This window comes from Juglans microcarpa x Juglans regia, chromosome 2S, assembly GCF_004785595.1.
Source record: "Juglans microcarpa x Juglans regia isolate MS1-56 chromosome 2S, Jm3101_v1.0, whole genome shotgun sequence".
Taxonomy (NCBI): Eukaryota; Viridiplantae; Streptophyta; class Magnoliopsida; order Fagales; family Juglandaceae; genus Juglans; species Juglans microcarpa x Juglans regia.
The window spans coordinates 2327032-2348280 of record NC_054597.1 but is presented as its reverse complement, the minus strand read 5'-3'; the positions used below and the strand labels follow the sequence as shown (position 1 = coordinate 2348280).

The following is a 21249-nucleotide window of genomic DNA, read 5'->3' as shown; positions in this document are numbered from 1 at the left end:
CTTCTGCAATGAATGCAGGTACTTCATTCTCCGTAATTAGTTTGAAACAAGATATCATCTACAGATTTTTTTTTTTTTTTTTTTTTAATATACCAGAAGGAGAAGTCGATTTGCCAAATCTGTTGAATTCAAAACTCGTTTATTTCATTGTTCTATATGATTTTTCTTTTGAGGAATTGGTTAATTTTATTTTATTTTTAAAAAAGATTTTACAGGCAAAGACACCAAGATAACCCATCCCAGAAAGCTCCAATGTAATAGCCCAAGCATGCTATATCCTTCTTTGTCCCACATATCACTCATTCCTTGTTCTGTCTGATGCAACTTTAGGTTTTGAAGATCTCTGCTTCTAATATCATACTAAAATAAGCATCGACTATGAAACTATAAGGAATCTAGGCTTTCCTATAATGGACTAACAGCTGACTATGTACATATGTACTGTGATTTAGCAATCTGACTTTATACATGCTGATTTGATGCATGTATTCCTTATATGGTATTCCTTATATAAAGCATCCATGTGTAAGAGTTTTATTTAAACTTTATCTCATACACCCATCTTGGTAGAGTTTAGAATAGATCAAAACTTATCAATTAATAAATAAGTTATAATGGAATAAGAAAATTCTTAAAAGATAATATTAAATCTATATCTTTAATCATAATTAAACACAAAGTCTTAGATTTCTTGATAGTCAGAAATCTATAAATAGGGTTTAGGAGTTAAAGGATTCTTACCTACAACATTATTGTGCCTCTAGTCGTTTGGAAACACTTGGAAGTAAAGTTGTTAGGATAATCCTTCTCTCCTAATCAGATTAGATTCTTTATTACATTGTAATGGTGGAAGGTACGTTTTCTACCTGTTATTATTTTATTATCTTGGATTATAGAAAATCAAAAATCCGATTACTAATATTAATGTTAAAATATTTAACACCCTGTCCTTATTATAGTATCTACACATGACATCATTTGATCAAATCACAAACTTTGAGAACAGAGGAAATTCACAGTAATGAGAACATGTTTTCATAGATCTCAGTTCTCACATTAAATCTAATTGTTTCAAACAGATCTGGAATAAGTACAGCATAAGCATGATTAGTATAAATGTAAATGTGTAGTATGTATAGAGTGTATGTCCCTGCACATTCGTTGCAACACTGATACATGATAAACTTCTCCTTCCTGCGGCCACACTCGGAGCATAACAGCCTTTCTCATATCCTCCGGCCGACAGAAGTACCTCGAAGCACAGGGCGGCCGGTTTACCGTGATGTGGGGTTTGAAGCTGTGTAAGGTGGTCCCTAATTATTGCTTGCTGGCACATATCCAATTTAGTTGCTAGATGACTATGCATGTTGCTGTTGCTCATTATATTTTCCTGAAACCAACTTCAGAGAAACCAACTTCACCTTTCATTTCTGCATGAAAAATCTACAGGGAATAACAACCAATAACAGTTTCAAGATTGGACAAACGTTACACAGTTGAATGAAGTTGAAGTTATCAATCAACAAAAAATTGCTAAGAAAGAATAGTAACAGTTTATTCACTAATATAATAATAGTGACAAATATGAAACTCTCTCGAAGCATTCTTAATGGATTAGCTAAAGCTAAAAGATACTTTTGATGAATGTAAGATGAATTTAATTTTTGACTATTTCATTCTTATAAGTTTCTACATTGAAATAGTTATTTTTTAATTATATAATAATAAAATAATATAAGATAAATTTGGTTTTAACTATTCACTTCAAATCTTAACATTGGATTATCTATTTATTCATTATATAGTAATGAATAATTAATAATTAAAAAAAATTTAATTTTTTTAATTATTAATTTATTTATTTTGTCATATTTTATTAATTAATAATTTATTTTATTTTATCATATTAGTAAAACCTACAGTAATGTTGCAGCTCCACATCGGAGAAGAACTTTCTGGTTTATTGAGAGGGAAGTTGCAGTTGTGAGAAAGAAAGAAAGAAAAAAAAAATGATAAAATATAAATTTGATGTATCTACAATCACTTTCAAGTTTAGAAATAGTTTTGAAAGCCATTGTAGCTTGGGCTGAATTTTATCCCAATAGCTCTTAACATATATTTTTTTGACATTTGGCTAACCCACTAAGACTGCTATAAGGGGATCCAATTGCAAGATGAGTGAGAGTTTGAGAACTAAAATGTAATTTTATTTAAAAAAAATTTAATCATTAAGTAAAAAAAAAAATCAAGATAATGTCGGACAAGTATCATTATTCACAAAAATAACTCTTTGATAAAACAAGAGAGACTATTAGTCAAAGGCTTGTAATCTAATTGATATAACTTTCGGTCTCTAAAATGAAGGTCTAAAGTTCAACTCTCTTAAAAAAAAAAAAAAAAAATAGACCATTAAAGAATGAAGAATTGAGATTGAAAAAACAAGGCGTGAATGAACTTGTTTGGCCTACGCAACAACTTTTTGTACTAATAAATTTATTTTTCCTCATTATTTTAACTCGGAAAAATTTGTAGGATAATTATGTTATTGTTTTAATTTAGAGAATTATTATAGTTACAAAAATATTTTATAAAAATAAATTTACAAATTGATATAATTTCATATAATACATTAGATATATTTTACTATAAAAGTAGCTTTACAGTAAAAGTAGTTTTTTCAGTATATTTGTGAATAATAATGAAAGACTAGTGTTATATGTACTTATAATTTTATTTATATTTTTATTTATAAGACTCATTTTGTTAGTTTTCTTTTGAAATTTAAATCTTAAATTTTAAATTTCATGATTTTTGGTATATCAATAATTGACATGTAAAGAAGTAAATTTTTTGTAAATTTTTCTAAAGTATATTTAGTATTTTTCTAATCAAATAGTTTTAGTTATAATATTTTATTAATTTTTAAAAAATGAGAGAAAAAAAATAAAAATATTATATAGTTAAAAAATTGTTAAATATTATTTTTTTATATTATTTTTATTTTAAAATTTAAACAAATATTAAAAAATATTTTATATTTAAATAATATTTAGAAATGAAATATCTGAAAATATTTGAAAACAATTCTATTGCCAAATAGGTTTGAATTTGTTTGAGATCACAACTATTTTCTATATTTTCAGACTATATCATTACTATTTATTATTATTTTTACTATTATTCATAGATTATAAGAGATACTCTATTTTCTTGAAATTCTAACAGTTACTATATGTTAAAAATAATAAAACTTGGATGGATGGTTTAATTAAAACTAATTTTTTTTGAAGTATTAATTAAAACTAATTGAATCTTCGCGGAAATACTTTGAAATCCTATTTTGAAAAATGAAAGGGAGGCACGGCACCGGCACGGACCTCGTCCCTCCCGGATATTAAGAACTTCTTCACCTCCGGAAACGAGATACTCATCTCCTAAAAATTCCCATGCGCATATTTTCTTCTCCGAAATAGCTTCCTCGTTGGTCGACCATCCGACAACGTTTTCAACCATGTAAACTCTCTCTCTCTCTCTCTCTCTCTCAAATGTGTTGGCTGGGATGGGGGCGTAATTTTCTTCGCTTAAGAGCTCCAAACGGTTTGTAATGGCCTTTAGAGTACAAAAATTTTACAAGAGTTGTTCTTTTTTTTTTTTTTTTGCTTCTTAGTTTTTTTTCTGGCGTTGAACATATTGTTGAACTATATTTTTTCCTATACTTTCTTGGCAATCGATCGGAGCGTTAGGTTTCTCTGGTTCTGAACATGTTTGCATGTTTGTGGTTTTGATGTATATACTTGCATGAGATGCAGATATGAAGAGAGGAAATTACAAGGCATATTTGTGCCGTTGAAACCCAGCTTTTCGATTGGTTTCAGCGGCTCTGCAATGTCGGTTAAGAAAACCCAAATCCGAGTTGAATTTTTAACCGTTATTAAACCCTAGAAACTATCTAATTTTGAGCTTTAACCGCGACATGTTTTTTCTATATATATGAGACTTATCAATGTCATGCGTTTCTCTCAATTTTTGGGTTTTTTTATTTGCTTATTTGAGGACTGGCTATCTTTAAAGAAGAAATGTATGAACTGGAGGAGAATAGATTACTCTTTTTTAATCCGTTATGCCTATGGCTTAAAGCTATTGCTTTCAATAGGCTTGATTTCTTGATTTCCTTATGTCTATTTCCTTATATCTGTTTCTTCCCCTTAATTGAAAACTTTGGTTTTGAAACAAAAATCATGTTTTCTTCATGATTATAATATTTTTTCTTCTTCAGCCCGATATTCTTTTATAAAGATAAAAAAGAAAATGTTGGTGGCTTCATAGCTATAATTCATACAAGCTGAATGCAAGTTTTGTCCTTGCTTCATGTATCTCTAGTTAACTTTTACTTTTTGTGTACGATCACGATTGTCTGCTTAAGAAGTAGGACACTAAATTCTGGATGTAAATTTTTTATGCAGATATTGGGTGCCTGACCAGCATAATTTCAGTGTAAAAGAATGCACATGCACTCTTTACTGGCAGAGGAAATGATTTGCTAAGTAGGAGTGTTACTGTGATGTAATTTGTAAGGTGTTGCAATTTCCCTTTAATATTTCTCACATTCATGCATTTTCTACTATTTTTCATTTTTAAGAGGAAGGGGGTGCCATTGGGCCTCTTCCTTGACAAATTATCATCTAGTTTCTCATTAAACTTCAGTTGTCATTTGTAGCAGTGGCTTTCCTTGTTATGTCAAAAGCTTCAAAGGGGATGGTCGCTAGAGCTGAATACCATGCAGGACCTGATTACTTTGGTTTCTATGCACAACAAGTAATGGAGCTTTTATCGTCTGATGATGATTTTCTCCCTTCTGCTTCCCAAACATCCAACTCTTTTGGAAGAAAATGTGAGGAGGTCATAGGGAATGGATCAGTTGAGCCTATGAAGAATACTTCTGGTTCTTTATTTAGCAACAGCATCGGAGCTGGACTTTCAGATTTCAAAAAAGAAAGATTGAAGGCATTGCTGCAGCAGGGCACGATTGTTCTTTCACCTGAATTTGATGAGGTATGTTGGGTTCTACTTCCTTTTTTGCCTGTAAATGGATGATGGAAAATGACCAGCTTCTCAGAAATTTTGATATTGTACAATGCTGATCTTTGAATAATCACTAATGACATCATATATTGCTTGGGTCCTTAAGTTCATGGGTGGCACCTTATTAAAATGTATTGGACCTCACTCATTATAGCATTTTGGCATTGGATCTTCATAACATATAAAATAATATTAGCTTATAGATGCAGGCCTGTTCGCATATATAAGTATTTTTTATTATCAGTAAACAAAGAGTTTTATTAAGGATATAGATAGGCATAGCTCAAGTACACGGGACATATACAAAAGCAACACTTAAGCATGAGTGTCCAATGATACAAGAAATCATGAATATTCAATCCATTAAAATCTATTATAAATGACCGATGGAGTAAGGTGTTGCAGAAAAAAAAGTTCTAAGCTCGTCCATTGACCGCTCGTGACCATCAAAGCTTCTTTCGTTCCGCTCCCTCCAAAGACACCATAAAAGTGAACATATAAATCATTGTATTCCACATGGTCAAGAAGAGTTTGGAAGATGTTCACCTTTATACCATCAATCTTTTTTATTATCCTAATTTTCTTTTACTATAATCCATTTCAACAAAATTAGTGGAGAGATCAAGGTATATTTGAAATTCAGATTTTCATTGAGTGATAGCAACCCGAGGACACATACCTTAAGATGTATAAATGTGTTCATTAAATTTTGAGCTCTATTTAGCTGTGAATCATGTGATACATGGAATGTGAAAGGCCTTTGATTGCATTTGTTTTTATAGCCGGATCAATCTACCTTTGATACCGCCAAGTCCTGTCAATTATGACGTTTTGTAGAGATTTCCAATAACTAAATGCAAATGCAGATGCTGGATCCTATTCTAGCTCTCAGTCGGTTACAGTCCCAAGTAAGAAAGAGAAATCGTCCATCTAGTCCCACAAATGCAGCATACAGTGGTGATGCAGGGCAGGTTCTGCACAAGAAACTCAAGGTTTTATCTTCTTCCTCTTAGATCTCAGCCCCATGCATGCTAGTCCTGCTCGTGACAGGTCTAGAATTGAATTTGTGATCTATTTTAATATTCCAGTCTAGAAGTTCGTGTTTTTCTTGTTGGTTTGAAATGCATATTGAAGACAATTATGCATACTTGAAATGTACACTAGTTAATGAGACATCCTTGATGATGTAAGTATGCAAACCTAAATAATTATAAGTTAGAATTATAATAGAAGGCAGTTATGAAGTTTAACCTTCTTCTTCTTCTTCTTCTTCTTAATGTGGAGACTGCAGATAATTTAATAGAGGTGCGATGTGATTTTATGCAGTAGTATATACCTGTAACTTTCTGCTCCCTTCTGATTCCATATAGAAATTAAATGCTTCATTCGTTTATGTTATCAATTATCATAGTAGGAAGAAGGATATGGCTTGAAGATATTAATGTGTTTTACAAAATTCATTGTTGAAGGCGATTGTTCCATTATCTCACTATATTTCAAAAGTATCAAAGAGGCTGGATACTCAAATTAGTTAATATGAAAAAATACTTTGATGTGAGATATGGTACCTCATGACCAATTTATCCATGTTTTTTTCCTCTGCTGTTTTTTATGTCAGGAAGACTTTCTTGTACTTTTTACTCTGGTCTAATAATTTCTATGTCCCGCTATAAACTAGTTATATTGATTGCTTATTCTTGTTTATCTCATTTCCAGACTGCAGAAATCTCCAAGGAGCAAACTTCTATGGAGGAGCCAAAGGTGAATATAATTATTGTTTTTAATATTATATCTTCTCAGGGGTCAGTCCTGCACACCCATATGCTTTCGTTTTGCTTGGTGGGTGGGGTGGGTAGGGATAGGGATGGACCAACTTACCCATGTTTTTTTTTTTTTTTTTTTTTTTTTTTGCCTCTGCTGTCTTTTATGTTAGGAAGATTTTTCTTGTTCTTTTTACTCTGGTCTAATAATTTCTATTTCCCACTATAAATTAGTTATACTGATTGCTTATTCTTGTTTTTCTCATTTTCCTTTTCCAGACTGCAGAAACTCCCAAGGAAAGAATGGAGGAGCCAAAGGTGATTTTAATTTTTGTTTTTAATATTGTATCTTCTCAGGGGTCTGTCTTGCACACGCATATGCTTTTGTTTTGCTGGTGTGTAGGGTGGGGTGGGGATGTATTAGTCTTGTATTCTTGGTCATCCACAACTTAGTGATTAAGTAGTTTTAGGTTTCACTTAGTTTTTTCCCGTTTATCCAGGTGGATGATGCTGTGCTGTTCTTTCTAGAGAATGATAGCTTGGAGTTTGAGGAAATGGTGAAGAAACACTCTGATGAACTATCTGCAACGGTAAGTTTCTGAAATTCTTCTCTAGACTACAAAGCATGGCATATTCCTGAATATCATCTATGGTTGTGACTTTTGTCACCGACACTTCTATTTGGGGGCATGGTGTTGAATTCATATAAAAAGTGTGCATGTTTTAGAATTAATATCTGAGTTAAGGTTGATGTTTTTTGTTAGTTAGGGTACATGGAGAAGCAGCTTGAGGAGCTTCTTGACTCCGTGAGGTCCACATACAGGTATGTATGTGCAATCCATTTAGGGCTTGGCCTCATGGGTTATAATGTGTTTTTGAGAATTGAGAATCTTACTAGAGAGACCAATATACTGTTTTGGGTTATGCATCTTGACACTGGTTGATTTCAGATCATTTTTTGATGGTTGTGTGCGCATTGGTGTTAGTAGTAAGTATGTGTTCACTTCCCTTTTTCCTGTCAAGTAATTTTAAGACAATAATTTTGCCTCTTATTAAAAAGAAATTGCCCTAAGAAATATAAGCAATAGATTAGAGGTGGTCTCTATGGGCCTTCAAGTTACTCACTTGTATAAATACTCAGTGAAATTCACTCTCCCTATTCTTTATTGTCTGTTGATTGTGCATGAACAAGAAAGCTATTTTCTCAAACTGCCTTTAATTTACAGGCCTATGACTCTCATTGAGAAGCAACAGCTTCGTAAACTGATCCAGAAGCTACCACCAAAAAATCTTGAATGGGTAATGCAAATCGTCCAACATGGCAAGATGGCAAAAACACAATCATGTGATGAAATTTTTGTCGATCTCGAGAAAGAGGTAAATAAAATACCTGAACATGTTATAAATTTTATTAAGAATTTCTAAATGTCGATTGAATGTGTTATTCTGCAGGATAATAAAACGCTTTGGAGACTGTACTCCTATGTTAAATCAGTTGAAAGAGCTACAGCCCTCCCATTGTAGCTCAATCTATTCAATTGGTTTCATAATCTCTGAAGCCTGACATGTGATTTTTGTTTTTTTGTTTTTTTTAAATTCATAAAAACACATTGTAGCTCAATGTTGTCGAAGCAGTGTAATACCTTCATCGAATGTAATTATGTAAGGGACCTAAGCATACAAATCAAGGCCACAATCTTTTTGTTAAATCATTGTCTAGAGAGGATCGGATTTTCTTCATGCCATGAAGCTGCTGTAAAGGCGTCATCAGTCAAATGGCTCATCAGAATCATTTCGAGAGATTTTCTGAAGTTTGCTATCAAGTCTACACCGACTCTAGAATTTATGCAACACAAAATTGCATAATTTGTGCACTAGGAGTGGCAAAGTACATTCTTTTGGAAGTTCTTCCATAATCCTCCAATATAAGTGAACTTCTGATGATATTTTGATGTATTTGGGCAAAGCACAATATAGATCCAAATTTTATGTACATCTTTTGTCATGTCTCCAATATGTAAAACTTGGGCCCCGTTCGAAAGTTGAATTCAGTTCAGTTTAATTTTAAGTTGAGTCTAACATCTAAACACTCAACTCTTAAATCACTAAATTTATCTTAACTCAAAATTTTTTTACACGTGGGACTTACAACATTTTTCAACTCAACACCTCTTTACATGTGGGACTTATAGCCTTTCTCAACTTCTTATAAATACATCTAAATTCATTTTAACATCCAAACACATCTAAACTCATCTTAAGTGGATTCTATAAAACTCATTTCACCATCTCAACTCACTATTATTTATAAAGAATTTAATTTATCTCAAACTAACTCAACATCCAAACGGAACTTTTGTCTTTAATTAAAATTTAGTTTTTTGCATTTAAAAAGTGTGACATTTTAATCATCAAGATCAAAGAGTGCATGATTAATTTTCAATCATGGACTTGGAGTATGGGAAGAATACCACTTTTCTCCTAATTGCACCCAACTTGGTTGACAAGCAAAATGCAACAGAGTAAAATTTTTAAGATCTTCTATATACAGTCATTAGATACAACCGGCGTGCAGTCATCCATGCCACGTTAGATTTAAAATGAATTGTTTATTCTTTCTTTAAACGCACATGTTCTCCCTCATCAACTCTCTTATCAGTGCTCTCTCTCTCTCTCTCTCTCTCTCTCTCTCATCAACTCTCTCTATTTCTCGCTCCTTAGGTCCTCTCTCTCTCCCATCAGCTCTCTCTCTCTCATCAGCTCTCTCTTTCTCATCAAATGTCTTCACATCAGCCCTATTTACATGCCGTTTGCAACATGCATTTTTCGAAATTTTTTGTTGTTGCCATTGATATTCAAGCTCCTCTCCTAACTAGATTTTCTCAATTATTCCCAGATTCTGAGTAACAAATAGCTTAGATAACGATACGCCTGAACAGACTAATGTACTTGTTCATTACGTCAAAGATGTCTGTCTGTCTTCATCCAATCTGGGAATGTCCGATTGGGATTCTGCTCAAGGGTCTGGGCTGTGAAACTTGAACTATTCATACAAGGAGTTTGTGGGATTTGTTCAAATGTACATATCCAAAAATGAAACACTTGAAAAGACTGGGTTAGTAGGAAAGACGACCTGTGATTTGCATGCACGACTTCTAAGTTGTCTTCAAGTTGGCCATCCATTCAAGGGACAACCAAGTACTCCAAATATAGAAGTTTCTGAATGCAAACCAGTTTATCAGTCGACTTCAAGCCTTTTGAAATCTTGGAAAGCACATTGTTCTCAAATTCAATCCAGAATTGGCAAATGAACAGCAATTGAAAGGCACATGGTAGAGAGAGAGAGAGAGATTGGATTGACAAAAAAACCATCAAAATGGATTGATGCGGGGATGGCTCATTCTTGATGCTATGAATGGCCATGGCATCTAAAAGCACCTGAGAACAAGAGAGCTAATTCAACTTGCAAGAGCAATGAGGAGAAAGAACAAAATTCTCTGTAGAAGAAAAAAAAAATTAAGGTGCAATTATTTTGTTCTTCACGCAGCTTCAAAACACCCCACCCAGATCAGCATTGTCATAGTTCCCATGCAATCTCGCATGGTAAGATTTTCTCTTGGTAAAAATTAACCAGATGAGGATATAGTGACAACTATGCTTGACCGATAAGATGTAGCATCGATAGAATATGGATATCAATTCACCAACATGCCAAAGCTAAACTTCAACTAGAGAAACTTCAACTCATAATCCAGAACTTTCCTCTCGCAATCCTCAAAAGGGGGAAAAAAGGTAAACGACTGACAGAATCCTATATTCCAAAAGTATTATACCAAACTGGAAGAGCTATTGTGAAGTCTTGAGTAACAATCCTCTTAATAAGAAAATGATCTTCGCCTCCTTCGTTCTTCAGCAACATTTACCCTCATCGCTCTCCCATCCAAATTCTGCACCATCAATGAAACACAAAACCATGTTTTTGTCAATAAAAGAAACTGTAGCAAAAGGCTAAATCTTGCAACAGAGACATAGAAAAGCATGGTTTAGAAAAGTTTTTAATAACAATAAACACAAGTCTGATGATCATGAAGAATAAGAAGAAGAAGAATAAAGAATGTGTGAGGGAGCATATAGTTTTAATAACAAGACGGTTTTCATAACATACTTCTACTGACTGGCACTAATGATTCTACCAATCTGGAATGCACCTCAATTTAAGCACATTAATATCCATCTCTTACCAAAGAAAAAAAACCATTTATAGAAAATTTCTCCAATGTATATGGAATTCATGTCCACAACACTGTTTAATTACTAAAAGCTAATGTCTCAAATAATATTATACCCAGGTTAATTACACATATCCACACCTATATAAAAAAAATTACACATATCCATGACTACTCAAAGATGTTCAAATAGTGTACACAATGAAAACAACACGACGTTTGATGCATCCCCAGAGTGATTGCTTTTAAGATAATCCGCATACATTCTGGAATAAGCATATAACTATTGACCTCAAATCTAAAACGGCTTCCATTTTCTCTGTCATGGTCTGCAATTTGAAAGCATAATCCAAACATCTAAATGAAATGAGTTATAGAAGTAACCTGTCCATCGAGAGCAGCAATAACATCATTCAATTCTGTCTCCCTAGACATTGTAACAAAACCAAACCCTCGTGAGCGGCCTGTTTCCTGGTCACAAACTACCCTGGCATTAACCACCTTCCCATGTTCACTAAAAACCTGCTCCAGACGAGCATCGTCCACTTGCCATGAGAGGTTGCCAACATAGATTTTGAAAGAAGATTCATTCACTCGGGGTCGTTCTGATCGTGATCCTCTAGGAGCAGCCTTATTTACTGTTAAAAGCCTTCCATTTAAATCCTGTTTACAACACATACGAAGCTCAGATAATTGGATATTACAATTTGTTTAAATATGCAGGTACTTGGCTATTTTGATTATAACCAAGATATTTTTTTTTTTTTTGGAAAGTAAACTGACCAGAATATATTCAACAGGCAACATTTTCTAGATCTACAGGGCGACTCATAAACAGTGATTAGTCGACTATTTGCAATATATAAGCTTCCAATTTTGCAAAGGCCTGACACATTTGCTCTCACGTATTGCTTCCCATGCAGCCATTACGTGGCTCTCACATACTAAACTCATTAACCCAGTGTCCTCTACAACATTTGCATGATGAGATTTCCATCGAGACCGTGAAATGCAGAGGGTTGAGTGGGGTACATGAGGTGACTAGTATTAGCAAAACAATGGGATAAATTACAGTAGAAAGAAACCCAGGGAAATGAGATAGATGACATCAAATCAAGCAAGGATGCATAATCACCTAATGATTTCAACAAGCATTTGCGGTATTCTCGTTCACAATTAAATGTTAAAAGACAACATAGTTCATTCTATAGATTAAACTTCAATATGAAGAGAAGAGCAACTCACATAACGGTTGAGCAGGTCCACAGCCTTCTCAGCTTCTTCCACAGTGCTCATCGTAACAAACCCAAACCCTCTACTCCGATCTGTTTCCCTATTGTAAATTACCTATAACAAAATCAGCAAAATAACATGACTTCATGTCACAAATTTACCATCTTCCAATTTGCTCTCACACACACAAAGAGACCCATAAAAAATGCAAAATTACCTCAGCAACCTCAACAATCCCAGCTTGATTAAAGACCTCAGCTAGTTTCTCACTATCAACGTCATAACGCAAATTACCCACAAAGAGTTTCGCCTCTTCAGATGGCTCGGGATAAAATTCTCCACTATCATCCAAAATCCCTTCTCCAGAATTCTCTTCTACACCCTCAACCAAACCTCCCCAACCATCAGAAGCAGCAGTGGCCACTGTCCCCTCCAACCCTTCACTCTTCCAAGTCGAGCCCTCTTCTCCTTCCTCTTCTTCCCCTTGTTGAGCCCAGTCTGAGGTCTGAGCCACCAGTGGGACTACATGGAACGATGAAGACTTGTGTTTGATGGAAACCCACGAATGGAAAGATGGCGAGGATAAGAATGAGAGCTGTGAGAGCTTAAAGGGTTTTGGGGGAAGTGAGAGAAAGGGGTATTTGTTTTTGGTGGTGAAGAATGTCGGTGTAGAAATTAAACAACTTTCGGCCATTGATAATAGCTTACTAGAGAGAGGCGATTGCAGGACAGAGGGAGAGAGAGAGGGGATAAGGGCTTGGGAAAAAGGAGAGGGAAGGAGGATGTTATGGTGACAATGTAAATGTCGCATTAAGTTCAGGATGGTCCAAAATTTGGCCTGGGATTTGCAGATGCAGATAATCTTCCTTGAGATAATCTTCCTTTTATTATACGAAATAAGAAATATGAAATATAAAGGTGAAAGAATAAAATTATATATTTTTAATTGGTACGTAATGGTGTGAGACTTATTTTTAAAATTTTTCTTTATTATTACTCACAGATAAAAAAAAAGATTATTTTCCTTTTATTATTACTTACCATAATTAATTTAGACGGGTTGATCATAAATTTTTTCTCTTTCTTTTTTATTTCCTTGAGATATTTTTCACATTTCGGATCTTAATATGTTTTACTGTGTTTTAGATTTTATTGCTGAATCTACCTGGAAATGTAATATATATTATAATACATACATATAGATATATACGAACTAATAATAGATTGAGGGATATTTGAAGTTTCTTAAGGCGACACCAATTATTTTACATGTCCGCGTCACAAAACCCGGCTTATGGCAACTCCATTCGACCTGAAAGCTCCATATCTCGACACTACAAACACTTCTCTATGATATTTATTGTTAGTCTATACTTTGACGACTAGAAAAATCTCACTTTTGATAATTTAGTTATTATTTTCCTGAAACAACCCGAGGAATAGAGGTCTACAATTGAATTACTCAAAAAACAACTTTTCTTGGGGCATTTCAAAATGCTCAAAGGCATCATACCAATTCACAAATTAAAAATCGACCCAAATTTAAAATTGTTCTTCGACTCAACTATGGTAGACTTATCGCCATAATAACCCTATGTTCAGTGGACATTTGTACATGCTCTTCCATACAGAAAAGCCAATGTCATATTGATCATTCATATGTAGGCTTGAAGTTTTTGTAAGCTATCACTGCATAGAAAGGGTCTGATCCAGACAACAATCCCAGCAGCCTCATGATCCAGCTGAATGGTGATTTGTCCTCTCCAGCACCAGCAGGGGCTGCTAACTTCTTAATAATATCTGCTTGCGTGAAACCTTCCACACATTGGAAGTACTGCACTACCAGTTGTACCCTACTATATCCAGTCCCATCCCTCCATGCGCTTATGGCTTTCTCATAGAACAATCGATTGCTAAAGCTCACAATGAAAACTCCTCCTGGCCTTAGCACCCGAAACACCTCTGCAAATACCTGCAATGATGTTAGCCAATTAGTTTTCTTCATTGAGTTCCTGTTCTGCATTTGCTGAACAATACTGTTCCACCGGTTTAGTCAATTCATGACCATGTATTCCTTTGATTTCAACTGCAAGTTGCATTTTCACTTGCTTCTCAACAGTATTGTTCCACCAGTTTAATCTATTCATGACCATCTTCCCTAGGTGTCATCTGCAAGTTGCATTGTTTGCTTGCTTCCCAATGTTGTTAGTCTCATACCCAACGGATTTTATGCCCCTTTTCGACATTGGCATTTGGAATCCATATACATCTCTCTATACAGTTGATAAAGACATTGATGAGGACGGACAGGAAAGAAGACTGTAGTCCTTAAGGGGTGCAATAGTGGGAAAAAAGATGATGAAGGCAATGCTTCCAAAGATGGATCGGGTTGGGGGAAAGGAGGGTGGATTGGGCGGGCTAAGCAGGCGAGGAACAAGATGTAGTAGCTTAAGATGTAGACTTAGCAACTAGACATAACAAAGAAGTTCCAAATTCTTGAGCTTTGGACCCTGAGGAATGTTCTCTTAGTAAATGAGTTAACTGATTTGTGGGCTGTTGAAGTTTATGTGCTCGCCAATCGCCATAATGGTGTAAAGTAAAACAAGAGAAGGATGAAACTATAGATGCTGATCTTGCAACCATGTTGCCTTCAGGGGTCTTTTTCCCATGGATGTCTGATCACACATACTGACGCGAAGATTTTCTCCAATTTAAGAATTGAGATCTTTAAAATGTTGGATTGACTGAGATGTGACTGAGAAGACAATCCGAGATGATAATGGACTTACTGCTCAAGTTTCCATATTTCACTTAAATGTATGGATATAGATACACACACATACACCCGAATACATAACTAGAACACTACAAAAGTATCTAACCTTCTCTGGCTGTTGAAGATACTGTACACTCACGGTGCATAAAACTGCATCAAAGCTGCAGCTCTCCAATTCAAGGTCTTGTTCCTGATTGAGGTCCTTCACAAAGAAATAGTCCAGCCGAGGGTTCTTCGCAAGCTCTTGTGCATTTAGTCCATGTCCCACCACTCTTTTATACTTCACTTCCTCAGGAAGATGGCTAACCCATGAGCTCATGAGGTCAAGAATTTCCCAATCAGGTCTCAACCTCTCTCTATAGAGATTGGTCAATGTGGATATAAAGCCATCATCCACATGGGTCACAAAGCGAGGATAAGCATAGAATTCTCGATCAGAGTAGGCGTTTAACTTCGTTCTACCTTCCTGGGGGAGAACCAGGCGTTTGATTTTGCCTGCTGAGGACTGTTGGGTGTTCTTGCCCTCATTCAAAGTGTTCACAATTTTGGCAGGAACAGATGGTTGCCATGGCTTGAGGGGGTTTGGATGAAAGGTGAGCATGTGTAATATGAAAGTCTTCAAATAAAATGTTCTGTTTGTGTGAAAGCTTATGTATTTGCAGATAACTTGTCAATGGTTGTGAGAATTTGTGGCTCCTTTAATGGTGGTTGTTTCTTTTGGATCGTTATAGTAGTCGGGTTCGTAGTTGGGCCTAGTTATATTCTGTAGCAATTAGCCCATGATTTTCAGTTTATGGGCCCTATTCTACTGTCCTTTCGAGATTAATCCAATATAGCTACACGCCCACGTTTCTGTCTTCCCGCAATTGCAGTGACAGCGGAAAACACGTGCATCAATGTTGAGGGGAAAAAATAGAAAAGAGAAATAATAGTTGTAGTGGTAAATTTGTAAGTGTGTAAATATCGTATAATTATTTTTAAAAAAATAAAAAAATATAAGATCTATATGAAAAAAAATTAATTTTTTAATAATAGATTCTACTTTTTTTTAAAATAATTATATGATACTTGCATACTTTATGACTACACGTAACATTATTCTCTTAACATCAATTGGGTCAAAAATGCTTGATCAAGTTACTTCAGAATTTTTGTATTTAATGTTGTGAGAAATTTATTTAAATAATAGAATCCACATATTGTGTTTCGCTTTCCCTACATCAACCAATTATATCATCTTGTCTTTAGATACGCGAGCTACACGTCTAGCTTGCTATACTTGGAATTTGAGGCGTTGTCTTATTCATAAACTTCTTTAATTTCTAAATTTTTGAATCAAAAACATTATATTATTTCCTGCATGAATCAAAAACATTATGTTATTTCCTGCCACTATGTGAGAATGTTTTAACTATTACTCAATTTAATTCTTTATAATTATAGAAAATATAGGATTCAACCAACTTGTTAGAACTTTTTCTTTAGGCCCGGTTTGAATACGAGAAATATTTCATTCTATCTTATTTTATTATTATAATTTTTTTAAATTTTTATATAAAATATAATAATTAATTAATTTTTTTAAATTTTAAAATAATAATAATATTAAAAAATAATATTATAATAATATTTTATTCAACTTTCAACTTTTATCTCGATTATCTCATCTAATCTAAAAAATAATAAGTCAATATTTTCTTTGCTATTAGTTTTCTTGCTCAAAAAGCAAAAGAATTTGAATTATCTGTTTATTTATTTAGATTGAAAATTTCGTCAAAAAAGCAACGAGGTAAAACCCGCCGTAAAAGCCAAACGCTCAAACTCGTCTTCCTTTCCCTTATAACATACAGTTTGTATTCAGTGGAGTTGCTTTTGCTCCGCAATTGGATTTCCGTCGAATCTCAGTGAGCTCACCCCAGGTAATCTTATTTCTCTTCTTCCACATCGTTTTTCTTCTTCTTCAGCCCTAGTTCCGAGATTTCGATCTTTTCGTCTCTGCTGTGCCGTTTGCTCTCGAAAGTTTATGATTTACTATTAGGTCAACCTTCTAGATACATATGAATCTTAAAAGAGAAATGTGCAAATAACTCCCATTAGACTTGGTGTAGGGATACCGATCCTTCCAGGTGATTAACTTAAAGTTTATGCCGATTGCATAGTTTGCACTTGAACTTATGGCTAATTTGGGAGAAAATATGAATACTGGGTTTTGATCTGGAAAGCTGGAGGGCTTGATTTTGATAGATAGTCCTTGATTTTGACTTGTTAAAGCGCGGGGTTTTTTTGAAAATTAGAATCTAATTTCAATCATTTGGTTGCTTAGGAGATTTAGGGGGTAGATTGTAGGGTTTCGTTATTTGGGTGAAATGCTACAAAAAAACCTACTCAGTTGAACGCAATACAACTAATTTGGCTTGTTTGGGGTGAGTTTTTTTTTGTTACTGAGTAGATAGAAAAAAAAAATATAAAACTTTCTCTCTTTTTTCTCCGTTTGTATTTTTTAGTTATTAATTTCCTTGGTGTATAAGGTGTGATAAGTATTTTCCGCTTCTGATCTGCAGGTCAGGTTGAAGTTTTGAGATGTCTAGGTCGGCAGTAGATGTTCCTCCCAAGGGTGGATTTAGTTTTGATCTCTGCAGAAGAAATGATATGCTTGCTAAGAAGGGGCTTCAGCCACCATCTTTTCTGAAAACAGGAACTACAATTGTTGGTTTAATTTTTCAGGTAGGACTGTTTGATGTACAATAGAAAGTTGGGATGATATCCGATCAACAGAAATATATATTATTGGTAGATCAGCTACTGTCTTATTTAATTGTTCTTTTCTCGATTATGTTGTTTTTAATTTTAAATATTATGCTGGAAAATGTAGGTAATGGTTTATGGGTTGTCATATTTGGATTCTCAAAATGAAAGTTTATAAATTGATATTAATTGGTTGGCAACTCTGGCCATGTAGATCAATGAACCGAATCAGTGTTTAACGTATATTTTTTTTTATAAAAAATATATATATTATTGCAGTGATTTAGAATTAATCTCTCTCTCACGAGAGTTTAAACTGCAAGTTTTGCCATTGGCAATTTGCAGTATCAAATTTTCAATTCTTACTACTTCTTGCTTCCCTAAGCTTTTCTTAAAATAAGTGTCCCCCTTTGTATACCCTCAGTGTACTTGGGTTGTGGCCCTAGCACTTATAATATACAAGGTATCTTGACCTATAAAACAAAATGAGCATCAGAGCAAATGTTGAATTACAAAAACTCTGTTCTAATGGTACAAGTCGAAAGATCTGGCTATTGAAAACCCACTTTTAGGCTATAGAGAATGTGTTAACATCGCGTGTAGATTGCCTATAAGAAGTTTGATACACTGGAATACATTCATTTCACATAACCAGGGGAATGGCCACCGCACTTGTTTCTTTCTTTCAATCATTGAGAATTAGTTGGAACCAGTACTACAGTAAACCAAATAAAAACTAACAAAGTGACTTATTTGAGAGACCTTTTAAAGATGTGCATCATCCACCTGCACCTGCTTAGCAGAATTAACGGACACCAATCATCCATATTCATGTATTCAAACTCTGCTATATAGTTCATTGCTTGTTGGTTTTATCTAGTTCATACTGATTCAGATTCCTTCCAGGATTCATATACTCATATTGTATTCCTGTTTAACATTTTATTCAGGATGGTGTCATTCTTGGAGCCGATACAAGAGCCACTGAAGGACCCATTGTTGCTGATAAGAACTGTGAAAAGATTCATTATATGGCACCAAACATATATTGTTGTGGAGCAGGAACTGCTGCTGATACAGAGGCAGTGACAGGTATTTGTTAGGTCTTAAGTTCAATGCGATGATGTTGTTGCACTTCTATTCTTTATGACTTCATTATAGCTGCTAATATAAAATTGTTTTATCATCTTCGTGGGAGCACAGCTAATGTACTGCTTTGGTTTTTACTTTCTTTAGATATGGTCAGCTCTCAGCTGCAACTGCACCGGTACCATACTGGTCGAGAATCAAGGGTTGTCACAGCATTGACCCTTCTGAAGAAACACCTTTTCAAGTTAAGTTTCATTTGTTTCCAACATTTTTCAACTTATCTCTATATAATCAACATATGATTCCAACTACTCAAATATCTTCTCCAGCTACCAAGGTCATGTGTCAGCTGCTTTAGTTCTTGGTGGAGTTGATGTTACTGGACCTCATCTGCATACTGTGAGTTTGTTTCAATAATTAAGTTGGGATGTAACTTCTCTGTTTTTTTTTTTTTTTTTTTTTTCCTGGCTTGCATAATTAGCTGCTTTCTTACAGTTACAACCACTTCTTTTTGCAGATATATCCCCATGGATCAACTGACACACTGCCATTTGCAACAATGGGATCTGGTTCACTTGCTGCTATGGCCATGTTCGAGTCCAAGTACAAAGAAGGCCTGACTGTAAGTTAGTATGTTAATAGCTGTAAAGTTTTTTTATAAGTTGACTAGGAGTCTAGCATTATGATTCAGTGGTAATAATATATATGCAACTTTCATACATTTTACACACCATAGTCATCTATTATGATGATTAGATTATCTTTCTATCTTCAAATTCGATTTATGTACTTTGAAGGTTGTATATATGTTAGAACTGTCTGGAATTTTTTTTGTATTTTCCTTTCTGTCTTTGTTTTTAGTTTTAGGGTCTAATGGTCTTTCGGATCATGACTTTCTGATGTCTTTTTCAGTTTTCTAGAATGTATTTAGGTGATTTCTTTTGTATACTTCCTGTGTACATGGGCTTCACCTATACATTCTTCTTTAATAAAATTACATATTACTTCTCAAAAATATATGTATATATGTTACAACTGTCAAGATGGTTAATGTAGTATATCTTACAATTAGTAACCTTGCCCCCGCACTCGTGGGGGTTCTATGTAGTGACTTGTGGAAGACATGGATGGTTTATCAAGACCTGCTATCTGCTTCAACATTCTTGACTGAATCTGAAATGCTTATCTTTTATCTTGATTCGTTTTATATCCTTGATGTGGTACAGAGGGAGGAAGGAGTAAATCTTGTTGTTGAAGCTATATGCTCTGGTATATTTAACGATTTGGGCAGTGGAAGCAATGTTGATGTTTGTGTGATAACCAAGGTTTGTTTTTCCTTGGAAAGTTTTTTTTTCCTGGAAAAGGTAATTCTTAATCTAATTCTGATGAAAGTTCCACATCTTTAACTTCTGGTACAGGGCCACAAGGAGTACCTTAGAAACCATCTGTTGCCAAATCCGCGTACCTTTGTCAATCCGAAAGGCTTTTCTTTTCCTAAGAAAACTGGTCAGTGACATACTCCCAAACTTTATTTATTATACACAGATATAACAACATCCCTAGCATACAATTCTTTTGCTTGATTTGAAAGCTGAAAAATAGTACTGTTTAAGTAGCATGCATTACCTTGTTTATAGCATATGAGTAATGCCTTTAGAGAATGTTCACCTTAAACTCTTAGCTAGGAGCGTTATTTCAAAATTTATTTTGTTTTGTTTCCATTCCTATGTTGAACTAAATATTGAAATGGACATATGCGCCTGTTTCAGAAATATGATGCTTTTCTCTTCTTGAAATCAGTTATAGATTGGTATGACTATGCTGTGTTATTGTGATTACAGAAGTTCTCTTAACAAAGATCACTCCACTGAAGGAGAAGGTGGAAGTGATCGAAGGAGGAGATGCAATGGAAGAGTGAAAACCATCATACGGTCAGCACGACAGGGTTGAGTTGCTTTTGCAACTTTCATTATAAACTTTGTATTAGGTGGGATGCTGATATTCAAAATCTCAATGTCCAGACATTCACTTCTCATGGATTTGGTTTCGAAACTCACATGGGGCTGGCTAGAATAGTGTTCGTTTAATTTGGTGTTGGATCTTGCTTACTTAAGTTATGCCTCTTTTCAAACTTGACAGCAACTCTTAACCTCTACTTGGGAAGGGAAAAAAATGGAGAGCTGTGTTACAGTCACCAAAATTGTGTCCCGAATGGTCCATTTCAATTTTTTATTTTTCATATATTTTTTTAATCATCATAAGCATTTAAAAAAAATCACAGCATCATTAAAAAAATATTTTCTTAATTATTAAGTAAAAAAAAAAACTCATCGGA

At 34.3% G+C, this 21249-nt stretch overlaps 4 protein-coding genes across 8 annotated transcripts; 2 read left to right on the top strand and 2 right to left on the bottom strand.

The window, feature by feature from the left end:
* The first annotated feature begins 3355 nt into the window (after positions 1–3355).
* On the top strand, positions 3356–8886 carry LOC121253691. 5 transcript variants are annotated; one of them, XM_041153695.1, is made up of 10 exons: positions 3356–3513; positions 4464–4570; positions 4721–5052; positions 5949–6074; positions 6799–6843; positions 7122–7160; positions 7343–7432; positions 7607–7665; positions 8069–8219; positions 8295–8886. In XM_041153695.1, the coding sequence occupies exons 3-10, from the start codon at positions 4735–4737 to the stop codon at positions 8364–8366; spliced, it is 900 nt and encodes a 299-aa protein (XP_041009629.1). In that variant the 5' UTR covers positions 3356–3513; positions 4464–4570; positions 4721–4734; the 3' UTR covers positions 8367–8886. The 5 variants fall into 5 exon arrangements, with proteins under 5 accessions (XP_041009629.1, XP_041009630.1, XP_041009631.1 ...); XM_041153696.1 differs by having other exon boundaries at positions 4718–5052; XM_041153697.1 differs by having other exon boundaries at positions 4705–5052.
* Positions 8887–10500: 1614 nt separating this feature from the next.
* On the bottom strand, positions 10501–13152 carry LOC121252915 (28 kDa ribonucleoprotein, chloroplastic-like). The gene is made up of 4 exons (XM_041152761.1): positions 12522–13152; positions 12317–12418; positions 11456–11734; positions 10501–10789 (listed from the first exon to the last, which is right to left on the bottom strand). Exons 1-4 carry the CDS (start codon positions 13113–13115, stop codon positions 10718–10720), a joined length of 1047 nt encoding a protein of 348 aa, XP_041008695.1. The 5' UTR covers positions 13116–13152; the 3' UTR covers positions 10501–10717.
* A 592-nt stretch (positions 13153–13744) lies between these two features.
* Positions 13745–15777, bottom strand: LOC121252917. Its single transcript, XM_041152764.1, has 2 exons — positions 15187–15777; positions 13745–14276 (listed from the first exon to the last, which is right to left on the bottom strand). The coding sequence occupies exons 1-2, from the start codon at positions 15679–15681 to the stop codon at positions 13956–13958; spliced, it is 816 nt and encodes a 271-aa protein (XP_041008698.1). The 5' UTR covers positions 15682–15777; the 3' UTR covers positions 13745–13955.
* A 1013-nt stretch (positions 15778–16790) lies between these two features.
* Positions 16791–21001, top strand: LOC121252916 (proteasome subunit beta type-7-B). Its single transcript, XM_041152763.1, has 9 exons — positions 16791–16999; positions 17642–17804; positions 18776–18917; positions 19062–19158; positions 19244–19313; positions 19432–19536; positions 20141–20239; positions 20333–20420; positions 20756–21001. The coding sequence occupies exons 2-9, from the start codon at positions 17661–17663 to the stop codon at positions 20830–20832; spliced, it is 822 nt and encodes a 273-aa protein (XP_041008697.1). The 5' UTR covers positions 16791–16999; positions 17642–17660; the 3' UTR covers positions 20833–21001.
* Positions 21002–21249: the final 248 nt, after the last annotated feature.